Raw genomic sequence first — 19594 nt, 5'->3', positions numbered from 1 at the left:
ATTTATGTGCATAGAGCTTTCCAATCAATCACTTGGCACTAATCTCTTTTATACTTTATGGCTTTCTTCTTTAACCTACTCACTTTATTAGTAATGAGTTTATATTGATGTACTGGATTAGCAAGATTTTACGGAGATAATGTCTTGGCCCTAGTCCTTTGGAACCTCTGCAGAATCAAATCAACTCCAGCAATGATTCCCAGTTTGTAATTATACTCAAGAACCTAGCATTTAATCAGTTTTTAGTCTGTGTCATAAAGGCTGTTTTAATTTTTGTATCTTATTTATTTACTGACATGTCACACAGTATTGTCTCCCAGACACAAGCAATGTCATAGATACAATGGATCAAAAAAACTACAATTTTTTCAATTTCATCAGTAAGTCCAGTAAAAGAGACTAAGATTCCCCCATAAATTCTGGCTTGTCTAACACAAGGCAAATAAACAACAATACTAGCTTTACCAGTGAAAACTACAACAGTGCTTAAAAAATTGATATAAAATCAATTTAAAAATCCCAATTCCAAATGGATTTCTGACTACATTTTTAAACAACCATTAAATTACTACAATTTTTAAACAACCATTAAATTACTATAATTACTACATAGTGAAAGCCAACTTGTAATTGGCTTTCACTATGAGGTCAATGAAGTACTAACTTTAAAGGAGACGTTTCTTTCCCTGAGGGCTGCACGGGATGGCGCCCTGCTGTCCCAATCCGTCCTTACAAACAGGTTTCGTGATGTTTCATGGATTGATCTCAGGATGCAAACAACCGACTCGGGGATTTGCAGTAATAATCAAAACAAATATACCTTTATTAAATGACCATGGCAAAATGCGATAGAGGGATTAAGGGGGAGAAAAAGATAGAGAAATAGAGAGAAAAGAGAGAGACGGGGGATATAGCTACCAAACATAAAGACGAAGTCCTTTGGTCCAGTCCAGTCGAGGATCCGCCTGTTACGTCAGGGGAGATCTCAAAATCTCTAGCTAACTCAGAGGTTTTTATTATGATAATTCTATTGAAAATTGGGGGGACGGGGGGGGGGGAACAGATACAATAAAGAATAGATGTAACAGGTAGTCCATGTTCTCAGCAGTAAGCAAGAGCCCTTGTCTTCTTGGTCCAGTGGTCACAACTGCAGGCAAACGTCTTGCTTTGGTCAGTTTGCCTCCCCCACACACCTACCCCGGGTTAGGGGTTTCAGTCCCAGTCCTTGGAAGGAGAAGAGGGGCCTTTTCACATAGGGGTTTCATGTCTCAGTCCTTGATGGAGAGGCTTCTTACATCTCAGTTTGTCTGTTACGGTGGTTGTAAAACAGGTGGAGGTCTTCTGTGGGAGACCACCTGAAACTCAGGAGAAGTCCACCCAGGCGGAGAGGTGGGACAGTTTCCAAGGCTATTGTTGCAAAAAGTGCCCTCCTTCTTTGGGCTCAGTGTAACATACAGCAAACAACACCTGTGAATAACTAACGCTCTCAGGTCTCAGGCATATGACTTTCCCCTACAAGATCAGCAGACAGGAGGGGTCTTGTTTCTTTGGTGGTCTCCCTAATGACGATCGTGAGGCAGATGAGGGATATTTCAGACAGACTCTCACACATGCCAAGAGACCAGTATGTCAGACGAAGTTGCAAGAACTCATTTCCTTGCTGTGGAAGTAACAGAATCCTAAGTCTAAGATGTACATTGCTTTCATCTTTAATCATTCATCCTAGCAGGTGCATGAGCAGTAGTCTTCTGAAGAGCTGGAAACAGAACATTGCAATAATTTAATTGCATGTTATGAGAGAACAAAACACTTAAGCATTCTTTGGCACAACTCTGAGTCTCCCTTAAACCTTTCTTTCTGAAGCTGTGAAGTGAGCATATATGCTTTAAGTGGACTCTGGAGCAGGCTCAAAGATAATACCTACATTTAGAGGAACAGAAATAGGATTAAAAAGGCTTGAGAAGGGATTTCCAAGGAAAGGACTTGGATGCATAGTTTAAAAGTCCACAGTTGAAAGAAAGTGAAACAGTATCATTTGAAAATTTTATTTAGGACAGGGAATAAACAGACCTATATGAATAAAAGCAAGAACTAGAGAATATAGAGGAATATAAAGCATATATTGTCTGTGTATCCAGAACACAGGACAACATGCATAACTGAATGTACAGAATGAAAATAATAGAGTGAAATGCTATGAGGAAATGCCATAGAAATTGAGCTGAAAAATCCCATGCTGAGTTGGCCCACTACAGCTACAGGATCAAAGTCACTTCAGGATTCTAGAAGCTCTCTAACAGTGTATCTGTCCACTATCATTGCTGTGGATCATCTTATGACAGTGTATAAAAGCAAATTTTAATTGGTTTGTTTTGATAATGAGCAGCATAGGTATGAGCAAAGCAGAAACCATGGTAAATGAGTTACACTTTGGGCTGATTTGGTAATCAGCTATGACTATTTCAAAGAGGATTTTCATAAAACACATCTAGGCCATTTTAGTACAATGATGGAAGGATGGATGGATGAGTTACTACAGCAAAGCCAAGCATGATGAAGCCAAGCAACAGCAGTGTTTCTGTGTGGGGGTTCTGGATTAAAGAGCTTGGCATACATCTATCTTAGATGACTTCAAGATCATTTTCCCTACTTAAAAATACTTCTCTGACCATTTTCATTGTTTTATACTATCAAAATATTTTATTACTGTTACAAATATATTAACAATGGAAGAATTATTTATAGGCACATGATCTGTTGCATGTTATGTTGAATGTTGTTACTGGAGAGAGACAGCTACAGCAGGGACTCCATCTATATCTATGATATGTGAGCCCAAGAAGCTTAGCAGTTACCAGGCACAGGAATTATGACCAAGGATAAAATATTTTGTGCCATCACCATGTGAAACTGCATGGGCCTTTTAAAGTTAAAAGACATTTGTAATCTGAGAGCCTATTCCACAGCTTCTAGTTATATAAACTTTAAGTTACAGTCAGAATCTTTCCAATAAACTTTTATCTATGCAAGTGTCAGAGTGAACATGTACTAATTTAGTGACATGATAATGCAGATAGTAAAGAATGTAGTTTTCAGCATCCATTGACTACAGGCCAGCAGGCTGCAGGCAATGAGCATGCCAATGGAAAGGTGTAATTACCTCTTCAAGCAATTTGGTGTTTTTTTGATTTATGCTCCCAGACATAAGGACTGGAGGGGCTATTAAGTAACATGGTACCTGACAGGGAAGTGAAAACTATTGAGTTAACCACTGAGCATAATCTCCTACACTTTCTTAATGAGGGCACAATCCAAAATCAACAGAGAGAAATAGCTTACAAGTAAAATACACATTTACAAAAAAGAAAAATTAAACCCTTTAAAAAAGGGTTTGAGGTTAGGCCTGTTCTAAAAACCTCAAAAGACTATGGCATGTACATGTTTGTTTTCTAAACAGGAATATGATTATCCATGCACAGAAGTTGTTCCCTGAATCCAACTCTTAGCCACGGCTTAATATCCACGTAGACAAATGTTCACCTTAGGCAGCTATGGCAAAGAAGATGGCATAGCTAAGGCAGCTATGCTTCATTTATTTTAAGAGGATATGATTCCTACCTTTGCCAGACTTGTATGCTTTTTCTGCTACTGAGTCTTTTCTGAAGACAATCTGTCTGGAGAAATAATGTCTGTGCAAATGATCTTAGAGAACTAGAATTGCTCAGCAGAGTCAGTTTGGAGCAGATGGTCCCAGTGACATTTTAGAAGATAATGGATGAGAGAAAGCTTCTAAGCAAGACCTGGAAATACTAGCATTTAAAAAAGCCAAAACAAAACCAAAAGCCAACAACAGACTTAGGGTACAATAAAAACGAGGTAAAAAGATGTCTGTTGACCATATGAATGAGTGGGTGAAGGAAAATGACTGGATATGTAGAGTTAGGGACAGAGATCATGCATCATAAAAAATAGGTTGATAGTGGAATTCAAAACAAAACATCAAAAGATCCAGAAAGTTGGTCTCCAAGAAGTCCACCCACACAGGTGATGAAAGTTTCTTCAATTATTAACTAATCTAACTTTGCTTTGGGAAACTCTGAACTGTGTCTCAAATTCATTGCAGAAAGGCTGAGAAATAGAATGCAATAATTACAGTTTGTTCAACTTTCTGAGCCCTTGCAACTATTCATCTCCTTGACAGAGAGGAATGGGTGATAACATACAGGTTATAAATAATAAAATATAAATAATAATGAGCTCTTCAGCTTTGGTAGAACATTTATAGTGAACATTTGCTCAAACAATAAAACAAAACAGCTGTCCCCAAAAATACAATTTATTGCAATCATAACTCACATATGGTGTTGACAGTTCCATGACAATTTTTGGGGGTGTTTTATTACTAATAAAAAATTTTTGAAAAATCTTGTGTTTATTGTTTCCTTTTCATTTTAGACTTCATTCATTCAAACATGTTATGCTTCCCACAGAAGGTTTCATAATTTTTATCTTAGCAGTTAACAATCATCTATATGAAACACAATATGTTTATAGAATTTTTTTTATTTCCATGCATTAAAATCTCAGGCTTTGCTTCCAAACAAAAATAACAACTCAGAAGAAAATCCATAATCCATTTTTTAGCATTTGATTTTAAAGAAAAACCAAGAGGAATGATCACAAAAAAGTAACATATACAGGTAAGAATGAAAATAAAATAAGAAGTTGTCTTCCTCTGAGCTAAAAGCTCTCTATGAACAGACTTAATTTTTTGTTCATAAATCAGAGATGTGGCACCATATATGCAGATGAATATAGGTTTCTTTCAAGTTTGTCTTTGAAATTTTAACTTTCTAAAAGGCAAATTAAACTCTTCCACTACTAAATTTGTTCTACTTGTTGATAGGGAAATAAACATATCACAACTTCTTTGTATAAATATCCTTTTGCTGGAACTTACAAAGTATCTGCATTTTCTATTGTAAATTAAAGCCTTGCAGGCCATCGAAAAGTACAGACAAATACAAGTAAATGATCGTCATCATCTGTGCTGGGCAGCTTTGATCAACTTTCTCACAATTCAGCTGCCAAGTACTACCAGAGTTAAGGTGCTTGGTTAATGACTGAGGTGAATTAGTCTGTGATCTTCCTAGTACCAATTTCACACACCTGCAGTTCACCTTCCACCCTGGAAAAGCCTACAGACCAGCACCTTTCCTCTCATGTCAGCAGGAATTAAAAGAAAATCCATAAAATGGCTTAAAGCATCACACCAAAATATCAGTTTTAAGTTAAGAGATGTTTACCCTGTTGAAATTAATTTCCTTCAGGATCTCTGCATAGCTACTCTCGTTTTGTCATATTTGGGTGTCTCATTCCCAGCCTCTGCCTAAAAACTTTTTCCTAGAAACCAGTGGTGTTTTTACACTCCTGGTAGGTAGGCACTGAAGCCGGAATGCAGGCACAACCTAAAAATCGTGAAACAAAGTGCAGAGGATGCTGCAGACAGTCTACTAGAGATACTGACTTGGGAATTAGGAGAGTCAGTGTGCCATGTCCCAACATGGTAAGGTTGAGGTTAGGCTGCCACCAGCCACCACCCCAGCCCATCTGTCACCAGCTGTGCCACAAAAAGCTGTTCGCTAGAGGTTAGCAATGGGAAAGGCAAAGGAAGAAATGAAAACTCTGATTTTCCCTTCATCTCACATCTGCTGTAATGATTACTGAGACTGTTTGGACAAAGAAACTTAATTCCACTCAGAGGTTCTGAAGCGCTTTTGCTATAGACAACAGCAGTAAACAACCTTCTGTAAAGAAAAATGGAGGATTTTCTAAAAGCCAGGCCATACAAAGCCCACTGAAATTCAGTGGGAGATGAATAATAAAGCTGTCTATTTTTTGAAATTCTCCTCTGGCAGAAATAATTTTGTCTGGATTTTTAGCATGAAAACAAAAATCTCTATTTCTCTACCTTTGTTTCTGTAGTGTTGTCCTTTTCCAGCTCATTAAGTGTATGCATATTGTCACGCTAAGCAGTATCATAGCTTACTAGACAATTCACCAAATAGCTACTACACGTTCAGAATTTAAAATGCAAATTTTCAGTAAGAAAAACAACAACAACAACAAAAAAAAAAAAAACCCAACAAGTAAATCACTAGGAAAAAAACATGACTTGGGCCCTAAACACCTCTCCTATCATCATTCTGTTCACAAAGAAATGTATTACCTGTTACTATTTCTTCTGTGATATAACTATAATGAACACAACAAAAGCATGTGCAGGCTGTGCTCAAGAGTTCATTTCAAAACTACTGGAAGAACCTGGTTTTTGGTTAAATCCTTATTTCACTTGTAGAAAATAAAGAAGCCTCAAGGAGCCAATGAGAATGCAAGTCTTCAATAAACACCTTAGTAAGGGAAAACTGAAATTTATTTTAGTGTGTCATTTGGTTTGGATGTCATTTTGGTTTTGTTTTTACTTTGCTACATGATCAGATTTCAAAAAGTGATAACCTATTTTCCATCACCACAAATTTCAGAAAGTGAAACCCTATTTTCCATTACCATGGTGGCTTCAAGGTTGGGGGGGGGGGGGGGGGGGCTTTCAAGAGACTTCTCAATAATTTTTAGTTCTTTGCAATCCTTATCTCTTGATGGGAACAGATCTGCATCAGTGATTAATAGGAAATAAAAGGTCTGGTTTTTAAGACAGGTTTGCCTTTGTATGCACATCTTACCCACTATATATGATAATACACTGGTCTTGCAGAGCCAAGGATCACTATCTTTAAAAAATGAAAGAAAGCATCTGGCTCTCCAAATGTGCATTGCTGTTTTGCCCAAAGGCTTGTTTTGCCAGGTTCTTTTAGTCATATCCTGTTCAGGTTACTCTCAGGAGCCATCTCTTTGAAAAATGGTGACAGCCTCCACGAAGAAATTAGGCAGAAGGATCACCAACATCATGAAGGGCATCATGAGAAAAAATAGTCTCAGTGGGAAAGATATTCTGTTTTCTTATGGAAGTGCATAATGTAGAACAGTCCTACTAATTTTTCATTGTTAAAGGATCACAGTAATGCATTGCAGATATTGAATAGCTGTTTGTATGACCAGAAAATACAAAAATGAAAAGAAATTTGGAAAAAAAAAAAAAAACCACAACCAGAAAAATGAGCACTGGTAAAGGAAAAGGAAAGCCTGCAATGTTCTATTTCCAATGGAACAGTCATTGATCTTATGAAATTATTGTATAGACTCCTCTGTGTGATCACTGCCAAAATATGGGACAAAATATGTCCTTATATTGAACTGATATAGGCTGAACAACACTGAAAAAAGGATTTTTTTTTCTTTTTTTTTTTTAATAAGGAACAGATGGTCACCTTAATTAAACAGTGTTGCGGGGGGAAAATTATTCACAATCAGACATCAAAGGCTAAAAATGGTCAAATTCAGATGCACACCCACCTGCTAAGTAGTGGTATCAGTATCCAGCCACTAACTGATATAAGACAGGAGAAGTGAGGCAAGAAGACCCCTCCTGGTCAGCTCTCCCTGCTGCTCTTGGTAAAATATGAGCCATAATTGCAACTCCAAGCTGGTGCTGAGCAAATCCTCTAACTGTGCCTCAAGGTGGTTTTTTGACGTCCAAGTTTAATGCTAACAAGTGGAACTGCCGAAAAAGTAAAGAAATAGAAAACCTACAGCCTGCAAAAATTAAAATTGTTTCAGGAGATTTAATTTTAGTACTAGGTAGCATTGCTCTAAATCTTTCAGTGCCTCTCTCCTGAGCTCTCCGCTACATGAGTAATACTCTTAACAGCTGGTGAAATACACAAGCTTCACTGAGGTGGCACCAACCACACAGCTCAAAATGTGCACAATGTGGCAGGCAATCTAGACAATAAGAGATTTTGTTCTGACTTTGGTTTCAACTCTTCTGTTTACCACTGTAGGAATAGACACAGTCAATAACCAGATGTTCAGTTTCTCCAGCTGAAAGACTCAGCCTACCTCAAAGCTTGTATGAAACAATGCAAGCTCACTGGTGTTCCCCCCCTTCACAGTCCCCCTCAAAAATTTTTCTGCCAGGGACAATACAGTGGGTTACAGCTCATCTTCATGCATTACATGACAGCTGTAAGACCAGGGCTTTTTATCAATTCACTGCACTACTGGGTTGACTCATTGGCCTGTGCAATTTGAAAAATATTTTTTAAAGTTGTTTTCTTTTTTTTTTTTTTACTAGAACGATTGAATTGTATGTGAGAGTTATTAATGAAAAGTCTAGCAGCATGAGAAGAGTAAAAAGCATGGATCTCTAAATATGAAGAAAGTTTTCTAGAGCATGGAACTTATACAAGCCCCCAAACTTCCATTTTCAAACAACCTTAGCAAAATGTCCCAAATTCAATTTTGAAAACCCCTGAAATCTCATTCTGACTTCACCAGCCAAGTCTTAGGTACTGTGTTTGAGGATTATGACCCAATGGATGGCAGTACCATATCCCAAGGAGGGTTTAAAGCTTTAAGGAGAAAAAATTTAACAAAGCCAAGAAACGCAATGCTGAAATCCCATAGGCTGTAACCACCTAAAGCTTAGACTGGGTAAAAAGACTCTTCATGCACTTCACATTCAGGACCCATTGGATAAAAAATAAAGTAGGGTCTTGGAAAAGTGGTTAGAGCCTAGAACTCCTCACTCTTAGCTGAAAACCGCAGGCACCAGATAAATCATGACTTGTCCAGTTTTACCTTTTCAAGGGGACAAGTGAGGACATTCAGCTCCTCAAATAAGAAATTCAGGCATGCTTTCTGTCTTAACTGCCTCATCTTCAGATCTATTGCTAGATTTTCTCTTCCTTTCCAAAACAAACCCTTTAATAAAATGTACTGTGAGGCCCAGGTGACACTGTCTGCTTTACTGATTTGACAGGGTGATTTGTATTTGCCTCTGTTTCAACAAATCATGCAATAACATCAGCAGCAATGACCCTTCCCATTTTCCTGAGCTACACCAAGAAGTCAGAACAGCACTGTGACCAGTGATGCTTCTGTTCAACAGATTTTATCCTGGGAATGAGGTGATTTGTAACACTGAGCATCGCTGAGTTTTAGCAGAAATACATTCCAGCTTCTTTTAAACTATTTCAGGGCAAAGACAGAGTGCTGTTCAGTAGAGGAAAACAAGACAGTCAAAAAAAGTAGCTATTGTCACTTTCAATACTCCACAGAGTTAACTTCCGAAAGTGAAAGAATTTTTATAAAACAACCTTTATCTCCTTTACATTCTACCTTATGTGCCTTTTCACACCAACAAGCATACACACAAACAACTCCAGCTCTGAGGAGCAAGATACAGCCCCACAGAAGGGGGTCAAGGAGTCTTTCCCCACTGTCCAATCCCATACAGCCTGAGCTTCATTCACCAGGTTCTCCAAAAATTGCCTCAAGTCTTTTTAACTGGGTAGATGGAACCATTCAATCAGATTGGTAACTCTCATCCTTCCAAAGCACTTGAGCTCTAGGGATAAAAACAGCTTAGCACTAATGTTAATTATTGTCTTTATTCTACAAAGGCCTTGAATACGTACAGGGATTAAAAAAAAAGGAATAAATGTTTCAGCTCTATAACTGAATCAGTTATATAAAAATGAGTGAACTTCCTTTATTCTGGCTTTCATGAAAATATATCAGTTTCTGAACCCTTTAGAAGAAGCAGGAAGAACTGTGTGCTTGTGCTCTTAGCTCAAGATATATGGCACATGCCAGTGTGCTCCTTGCCTAAAAGACACCACAACAATCCTCCTTCTCTCCCTTCTTTACTGAAACAAATCCCTTGATAGGTACTGCTGGGAAACAGCTCCTCCTTTATGAAGGGTAAAGGGTTTTATTTGTTTGGGGATGGTTCTTTTGTTCTTCAATTTTCACTTCCATCCAATCACATAAATGACATCACAATTCTTCTCCTGCTACCTTGCAAGTACCATTTCTTCCTGAACTGGCCCAGTGCAGATGGACCAGTATCATTCATTTGCTCATACCTTGAAAATCATAGATTGAATCACCCTGTTTAAGAGGTGACTATCACAGCTCGGTGCTGCTCTACAGACATGGGTTAATATACCCATTATGCCATTGGGGGATAATTCAGCAGTCTGTTAATAATCTTAAAACTGAACAGTGATTGCTAGTAATATATTAATCATCTAAATAAAAGTACCCACATATCCATGATAAATGATGGTCCTGACAAAAGGATTTAAAAAATAAAACTTATGTAGTGATTGCATACCTTAAAGGGGAGTGGTTAAACACTCAGAGAATTCAGAGACTGAATTCCCTCCATTCCAGTGCGACATTCACCTACATAATGGGAACATAGATATAAATTAGGGATATCTAATTTAATCAGGCACCCAGTATTGAAACACTTGCATTAAATGTTGTAAGGAAACACAAAGTGCAACATTGGTTCTCTCCAGAAGCAACTGACTGGAGTCTATAAGGATTCTAATTTTTTGGCAGAGAAACAATATTTTCCATCTCAAGAACCGAGTATTTGTATTTTTTCTTCTCTTCTTCTGCTGCCTGTTTAATATCTTGCATTTCTCTTCTCAGGAAGTGATTCTGTTCATTTCTGTAGCATCCCTCATGAGAGTCTCAAAAGGGCTGAGCACTGAAAAGAAAGGTCATCAGCAAATCAAAGCAGGAGTGGGCTGTGAGCTGGCACTCATGACAGCAGGAGAAGGATATCTTTGTGGCTACAGGCCACAAAGCTGCAATGGGCTTATTACAGCTTTCTTGACCTCCAAGGATTTGGCTCAGATGTCAGATCTGAATTTATTTTATTCAATGTATGAAGAGAAGTCAAACAAATGCTAGGAGTGAGACTGACTTCAGGAAAAGGGATACAAACTACAAACTACTAAAAATCATACAAACTACTCACACATGTCTAAAGGAAATTATATCTTAAAATCAGTGTTTGTTGCAAGGTTAAATAGCATCTGAAATTGAAGGACTTATTAGGTATTTTTCTGCTGATAGTCATTGGTAATTGTTAGTTACCTAAAATTTCTGACAAAAGCAGGCTTTCTCTGTAGTCAAGAATTTAATTACTTGTGCTGGGAATATTTGGAATAACATAAATAATTCTGGACAGTCAGATTCGAGAAAGATTGAGATTGCTGCAGGTATTAAAAAAAAAAACAAACACCTAAGACAGTCATGGAAACCAAAAGTCAGCCCAAACATTGCAAAGTCCAGCTGGGTTTTTTCAATCAACCAAAACAGAAGAGAAGGGATAGGGCTGCTCTTAAAAACATGATCACAGAATCACACATCTAAGGAAAAGCACTGACAAAGAAGGGGGATTTAAGACCAGGCACATTATGGTCGTAAAAACATATACTTCTGGCAGGATACCACCTGTACCTTTTGTACTTAACTCTACCAGTTCTGACTGCATTAAACCAAGGACAACTGAGGGCAAAAATCCAAAAATATATGGCAAGAATATCTTGACCTGACCGTCTCTACAAAACAGCAGAGGATACCTTGATCCAACATAACAACTCAGGTTCTAGTTGTACCTTGGGGGTCTCTTTGGGAAAGGATGGAAGTCTCAGAGCCTCCCTAAAGAAGAAATTGAGCTGCAGCTCCCCTTTTGAACTGCCTGTGATCAGTCAGGATCAGCTGGTGTTGTCCTTTTTTCAAAGCCCAGGGGTGTCTGGAAGATGCAATGGTTTTAAGGCCTCAAGAAGCTTCAGGCCTGCTCCCATTTGGGTGTGGCAAGGGTAATTACACCCTACCAGCCCTGCATACTGCCCAGGAAAATGTAGAGATGGAATTAATGAGGAAAAAGTGTCAAGGTTCCTGAAGAAAGAATGTATGAGACTGAGGGAAAGGAAAAGCAAGGAGAGAAGGCAATGGGAATGCAGAAGCGAATCAAGGAGGCAAAAAAGTGAAAGATTGATAAACCAATGAAATTTAGAAAAGAAAAATGTTTGGAAAGAGACACATAGGGAAGAGATAGGGACAAAATACGTGCAAAGCCCAAGTGAGAAAGCCACAGCGAGAAATTGCTATGGGAGATTTAAAAACTGAGCAAACCTGTCAACAAGATGCATATTTCTGTCATGGCAAAGAAGCCTCCTGTTTGCCTCCTTCCAGGCAGCTTCCCTGCAACAGTTTCCATTTCTGGTACAGCTGCCCAATGTTCATCTCCATAGGTATTGATTTTAATATTTGACATAGTATCTTGCAAAGCAACTAACACCAGCTCTAAATAATCAGCTAATGCAGTCTCTGTACATCAGTAAGGGTTGGAATGCAGCACCTTTTCAGCACAGCATCATCACAGTATGCCCTTAAGACTCTGCAAACAAGTCCAACTGGTGAACAGTTATTAATTTATCACACAGTTCCCTGGAGCCACAGTAAGGTTTAATCCACCTACTAGATTCACCACACAAATTCCTGAGAGGTCACTTGAATTACATTTAGTCTTTGCTGGAATATGGAAATGTTGAGGTGTGAAATGCCTCCATCCCTTACAATAAAACTAAATGACTTCATTCCCAGAAAAAGAAAGGTGCTGCTTCAACTCCATCAGACAATACAACTTCTGGTGATGTCAACAGAAATGTCACTGATGCAATGGAGGCAGAACAGATTGCAATTCTGCACTGTAGTAATCTCAGAGAAGCAGACTGTGCCTGAGTCTGCTTGTACACAGTCCTGCTGATCCTACTGCAGGACTGCTTATGTGAACAGAATCTGTCAGCAGCTGTCTTAGGTACAAATCTGCAAATTTACTATTCATAAGCTTTCAACACTTATTTGCTTCTGGCTTCCAAAAGTTGCCAAAAAACAGAGAGAAACTATACCTTCTTTTGTGAAATGGTAGAATAGTGGTGGTCCTTCCAGCTGCAGAGCTGTAAAAAGAGGATTGTGTTAGACATATTCTTTCTGACAGTATTTTTAGAGGAGAAAATCAGTGTGAGTATGTGTAATTCAAGGTCACTTCCTTAAAGATGGTAGCTGAAAACAGGCTGGGTTTTTTTTGAAATGCACAAAAATCCTTAGGAGAACAGAGCTTCTTTTATAAGAGAAGCTGTCCCTATCTCAAAAAACACTTCTAAAAGGTCCATTGAGACCAAATCATTCTTGGGGTATCTGCAACCATTCATTTGCACACACTATGATTCTCTTCTAGCAGTCATCCCTCTCATGCTATTCCATTGCTATGAGAACACCACCCAAACTCGGGTGTCTCTTCCTTGTAAACCTTTAATCTAGTGCAGTTTTAGTCACTAATCTGTTAATACTTTGTTAATTTGTTACTAAGGATCACAGGGACCCCCCAGCCCCAACTATCTCTGCCTGATACATGCTCTGCTGCTTGTATTTGAAGGACTACTAGAACATGTTTCAGAAACAGCTGTCTAAAACAAAGAGAGCATTAAGACATATCTGCAGACACTAATGGCACAGTATTCCTTGGCTCTTCCTGGGGCTGAGATGGAATCAGTGTTGTCTTTATCCATGGACATAATGAAAGGAAATTAAAGATTTTTTTTAATTTTGGCTTTTATTTTTGCAACAGAACTAATACAATTACAAACAGAACTAATACAATTACAAACAAAATTCATACATGTACCTTATAAAAACAAACATATATGTACCTTATAAGGTACATATGTACATACGTATATATACCTTATAAGGTACATATATGTAGCTTATAAAAATTTTATAAAAATAAAATTTCTAAAATTTAAAAACTTATATAGATAATTTCTGTCCTTCTCAGTTTGTTAATCTCAATCATGAAAAATCTACAAAAAGTGCTTTACAGAATTAGGTTCCCTAATGCACTATGGTGCTCAAGCAGTTTGTCTTTGCAGAGAACCAAGGATATCAGTGGCAGCAAAAATACTCTCTAAGTTCTGAAATATTTTTATGAGAACATTTTAATTTAGAAACCAGAGCACATACTTCTGCAGAGATGGAGCAGAAATAGTGGGCAGGTAAAGTCGTTTTACTTTGAAACACACTATGTCCTCATTTCATCTTCCAGTCTTACAGTTCACCTATTTGCCTTTTCCCCTCTGGCACTGCAGAGCAAAGAGCAGGGTTTTAAAAACACTGTGTGTCTCAATGTTAATAGCAAGGAAAACATCATGGGCATGGGATAGAATACTGACAGTAAGTATTCAAATCTGATTTTAAGGTCCCAAAACAGATTAAATTTACCACTTATTTTGGCTGCAGGATTCTTGACTGATCATTTAAGTGCTACATTGCACTTACACGTGCAATTAACACCTAGGGCTTTCAGAAACTTTTCTCAGAAGAGATCCCATGAATAAGGAAGGAAGCTGACTCCATAACTCAAGGCACAATAATACCTGGGGGAGAGCTGGGACCAGTAGTCGCTCCTCCACAGGGTGAACAGTGACCATGTGTCACTGTCAGACATATCATGCACCCACCACCATTAAGGTAAAGTTTATATAAGAAAGGCTAATGACACCTGAAATGCTAGAAAAGGAAGTGCAAAACTTTGTGTAAAGGAAAAAAAAGCCGAATCATTTCAGTAGCCTTTAATGTTTATGCCATAGAATTTGAGACTTTGCACACAGAATGAGGTATTTGACATTTTCCTCTTCGGAGATTAGCACTTCCAGGTATTGATTTAAACTAGGATTTATACCATGACTACCATTTTTATGAAAGGCATAATAAGAGAGATTAGCAAGAAATTGCCAGGCACACTATCCTTAATCAGCTGCAAACTGTTTCCATCCTAAACTTGCAGGTTTGTCAATAAAAGCAAAATGTTCACAACTAAGTGAGGTAGCAGGAAAAAAGCATTCAGCTATATTTTGAATACAAATAGCCACTAAGAAAGGGTACCATAAGAGAGCTTTTGTCTTTTCTTTTTAACCTGGAATAGATTCATAATTCATACTCATCTTAAATCTTATTATCTGGTTTGGATCAAAGTTCCTTCTCAAGCACAAAGTTCTCCCCACACCCTTTAAAGGACATGGGGTCTGTCTGAGCCTGTCAGAAGGCTACCAGGAAAACTTCTCATACCCAAGTCCCTTACTGAACACAGTCTCATCAATCTCATCAATGTGCATCCCTTTTTTAACCCATGAGTCTTCCTTTTGAAAAAATACTTAGATTTAAAACCACAATATATAAGGAGAAACCCCACCCAGATCTGTGTCAATACAACCTGAGGACTGAATACATTATTAAGAAAGATTTTATTTTGCACAAAAAGAAAAAAAAGCCTTGCTCCTTTTGATTTTCAGAAAGAGTTCAGCACATACTTTCCTCTCAGTAAAATTTTCACAGGTGCCTTTCAACATGTCCATCTAATCAGTTCTGAAAATCCAAATTTTGCCTACTTGGCAGTTGTGGAAATATTTGCTAGAGCCAGGTGTATTTTAATAACAAAGAATAAAAATTGAAGGGGAAAATATATTAAGTTTTTGCCTTTCTTCTAGTTACTCAACCCCTAAATTAAAAGCAGGAAAATAGGTGCCTCTTTCACTGCTCAGGTCTGCTTGGAAATTGGTTACCTGTTTAGCCTGCACCATAAGATTTTAAATTATTATTAGAAATTAATTAAATTTTTATTAGAAAGCACCAAAGGTGTGACGGTATTCACAGGGGTTCTTGGATTGGGGAAGAGATGAGGATCTGATTCCATGTTTCAGAAGGCTTGATTTATTATTTTATGATATAGATTACATTAAAACTATACTAAAAGAATAGAAAAAAAGGTTTCATCAGAAGGCTAGCTAAGAATAGAATAGCAAAGAATGATAACAAAGGTTTGTGGCTCAGGCTCTGTGTCCGAGCCAGCTGACTGTGATTGGCCATTAAGTACAAACATCCAACATGGGCTAATCACAGATCCACCTGTTGCATTCCACAGCAGCAGATAATCAGTGTTTACATTTTGTTCCTGAGGCCTCTCAGCTTCTCAGGAGGAAAAATCCTAAGGAAAGGATTTTTCATAAAAGTTGTCTGTGACACCAAAGGTTCTTGCCACTGAATAAAATGGATTAATATTTACAAGAATTATATTTTTCTTTATAAAGTTTAATCTTGGCATAGCCTTACATCAATGGCGCCATGATAGGATAGAGTTGTTTCTGTTGAGGTTAGGTTCAGGCAACAAGCAGAGCAGGTTTTGTTCACTTTCTGCCTTCTTAGGTAAAGCACAGTGCTAGTCCCTATGAGGCACAATTGATGGCCTGAATGCTAAAAACCTTTGATATCTCTTCTGCTCTGTCCACAACCAATGAAAATTTCACAACTGCCTAGTTAAAGAAAAAATATTTTGAAGCAGCTTCCTCTCATTCATACTATCTTTTGAGTTCATGTTATTGATACAGAGATAATTGAAAATTCATCTGTTGTAAAAGGAAAGTGATGGAGCCAAGAAAGTGGGGGAGCTGTCCATGGTGTATGGTGATCATCATGGGTGTAGAGACCGGTCTCAGCTGGGCCTGCTGCACTTCTGCAGTGTCTCCAAAGCTATTCCTCCTGTAAGCAGCCAACTTTGGAGCTAGATTTTCTTTCATTCTTTGGTGAATGGTCACAGAGGCCACACTATTCTGGACTATTTTTGTCACAGAAATTGAAGAGCAAGAGAAAAGAGGAAGGGCTGGGACAGAGCCCTGGAGCCTTAGTGGGCTCCTTCAAAGGGAATCACAAAGGTGAGGCACAGTCACACCTGTCTCCTACCCCAAAAAGCAGTTTTGCACCTTGGAACACCAGCAAACAGCTTAACTTCTGTCATGGTTTCCCCTCAGCCAGCAGTTAAGCAACTCGCTGCCCCACCAGCAAGATGAGGGAGAGAAGGGAAAGATAAAAGTTGGAAACTCGTGGGTTGAGATGAAGACATAGTTTAATAGGGAAAGCAAAAGCTGCATATGCAAGCAAAGCAAAATAAGGAATTAATTCAGTGTTTCTCATGGACAGGCAGGTGTTCATCACATGTAACAGTTCTTGGGCAGACAAACATCATCGCTCCAAACATCCCACGCTTATTCCTTCTTTCCTCCACTTTATATACTGAGCATGATGCCATTCAGCATGGAAAATCTCTTTTGGCTCTGTGTAAGCCCTACCCAGCAATAACTAAACTGTTTCTATATTTTCAGCCCCATGTTCAGCAAAAATCCAAGACACAGCCCTACACCAACCACTGTGACAAAAGCTAACTCTACCCCAGTCAAATCCAGCACAACTTCCCAGGCCTCTGGCCTAAAAGTAAAGAGAGGGAACACTGCTCTATGGTGGTTTTAACATTTTTTCTATAGTTTCTAGTTTGAGAAAATTAGAGAAGTTTTCTCCAGTGGGAAGTACTCAAAAGAACAATGTCAAAATGCAGCACACCTCCATTGCCCACTGGGACAAATTTATGATGTCTGAAGGTCTGACCCTGACTGCTTCCCTCATTTCTCTGCTTCTCAATCTATATTCAAAATGTTACCAGAGATTTATCTTATGAATATTAATACTATTGTCATTCACTGCTAAGGCTGGGCTAAGGGATGGCAATACAGGAAATCGGCTAAGTAACTCAACTGTCACTTATAGCTCTCTGAAGCTATCCTGGTAATAATAAATGTTGTCAGGGATGCTCATGGCTGATGCATTTAAAAGAGCATCCAGCAAACATGAGACTTACCTCTCTGTACACAGTGGGTCTAACAAAATTGCAATGATCCAATCAACCAGCCAGAAAATAATTTTAGTTCTTTTATAAACATCTATTTTTAAGCAGAGATACATAACCATCTCAGAGAGAACTCAATAAACATTATTAACATTAAATAAAGCACAACTCAACATAATTATCAAAGTAAAAAATTAAGACTATTTGTGCCCAAAGAAAACCAAATGCTTCTGGAAGAGGATGAACAAAAAAAAAAAAAAAACCCACCCATATTTTTTGTTCATTGTACAGGGCTGTACTGCTAGTTAGGCCAGATTTTAAAATACTAGATTGGACTTTGAAAATAGGCTAAGAAAATTTGCTAAGATAGCAAACCAGCCAGACCACAAACCCCCTATAGACTTAATCTAGTGGGGTAGAATGTCAATGTGCTTGCACTCCTGATTTCTTACATTTTTTGTCAGACAGTATTAAGAGACAGAAGGCAACACTTTTTCAAGGGCCAAATGGTAGCAAAATTGTCAGCCCTTAGTGATTGACAGTATGTTAGAAATCATCCTTGCTTTTGCCTTGCCCACTCACAAAACAGTTGCCTGGAACCTGTGATCAGCTAAATGTTTTTACTTGCTTGAGAGAAGCATTTACTTTGGATTGAAAATCAAAACCCTCAAGTCATGAAAACAGAGAGTCTAATAAGGGAGAAGTTGAACTGTAGTTCTGATTAAAACTGGCCAGAAATATTTAAATTTTAAAAGTTCCTCACAAAATTGAAAGATGAAAGAAGTTTGGGGTTAGGAGGTGGAAATGTTCCACCTCTAGATAGCAACATTCTGTGAAACAGAAAGGAAAACTGGACAGCATACTGAGGAACTACAGGAAACACCCAGAAGGATCCCAAAAAGTTCTGCTCCTTGAGTCCTCACTCTCTAATAGCCAGTTATCAGTACTGACACCACTGAATTCTTCACAACCAGAAACCATCCAAACATTTTGAACCACAAACTGGGCACAAATCTCTTCCAGAACTGTCAGTTTTTTTTCCTGAAATGGGAGAGGCTGAAAGAGCTATTCTGTCTTGAATAACTGGAAAGCATCTGAATATCCTCTTTTAACCCCACAGCACTGCAGTTACTGAGCCATCCCAAGAGGGAGAATTCACACATGTCAACACTTGTCAGTTGTATATTTACCAAATCTTGTCAAATATAGGTGTATATCTCCCCTTACTTGGGAACAATATAACACCAATATTTTTCTTGTGCCCTGCTCCTGCCACAGGGAGGATGCTGAGCAGTACCATTTCCACATCCTTCCTGCAGCATTCTACTTTCGTTTCCTAATCTCATCTAAAATATCCTTACGTTAAAGTTTCTTGAGTTTCCCTTTTCCCATACACTCTTCCCAGGAATGCATGACTGTACTTCAGTCTTTATGTTTCAGTTACTGGCCTCTGTCATCAACTCTGCATGCTGTCTGCTGTTTGATGAAAATGCACTTGTTTTCCTGTTGTGCATAACTTTTAGTTAATATACCCCCAGACCAGAGAAGCCATCAATGAGATATTAATTTGTTGTGCTGCTTGAGTTATAGCTCCTGGCTGGGCCTCTAAACAAAAAGGTCCTCTATCACAGGAATGGGTTTGTTACACTTAATTGCGTGTCTTACTCTGAGTCATCAAAACATTTGATGTCTCTGAACAACATCAAAATATCGAAGCCAAGCAGGAAAGGCTAACAAAAGATCAAAAAGCTGAATGCCAGCTCACACTGCTTCATATGATTTAAGAGAATAGAGCAAAAAAAGCCCTAGAGTCCGTGACATTGATGTTGTGCAGAAAGACATCTGTGGAGGAGCTTAGACTGCTTCCACTTGGGACTC

General features: G+C 38.3%; 1 protein-coding gene across 1 annotated transcript in view; it reads right to left on the bottom strand.

Moving 5' to 3' along the window:
• Positions 1-259: 259 nt before the first annotated feature.
• LOC143693663 (uncharacterized) overlaps positions 260-19594 on the bottom strand; it is a 31652-nt gene continuing 12317 nt past the window's right edge. The window contains exons 3-4 of the mRNA XM_077176322.1: positions 12894-12941; positions 260-1756 (exon numbers count right to left, since the gene is read on the bottom strand). Coding sequence (XP_077032437.1) covers positions 1710-1756; positions 12894-12941 — 95 coding nt within the window. The 3' untranslated portion in view covers positions 260-1709. The remainder of the gene's footprint in view (positions 1757-12893; positions 12942-19594) is intronic.

The sequence above is a fragment of the Agelaius phoeniceus genome, chromosome 3 (genome assembly GCF_051311805.1).
Source record: "Agelaius phoeniceus isolate bAgePho1 chromosome 3, bAgePho1.hap1, whole genome shotgun sequence".
Taxonomy (NCBI): domain Eukaryota; kingdom Metazoa; phylum Chordata; class Aves; order Passeriformes; family Icteridae; genus Agelaius; species Agelaius phoeniceus.
Note: the sequence above shows the minus strand (reverse complement) of the source record. Positions and strands in the feature narration are given on the sequence as shown.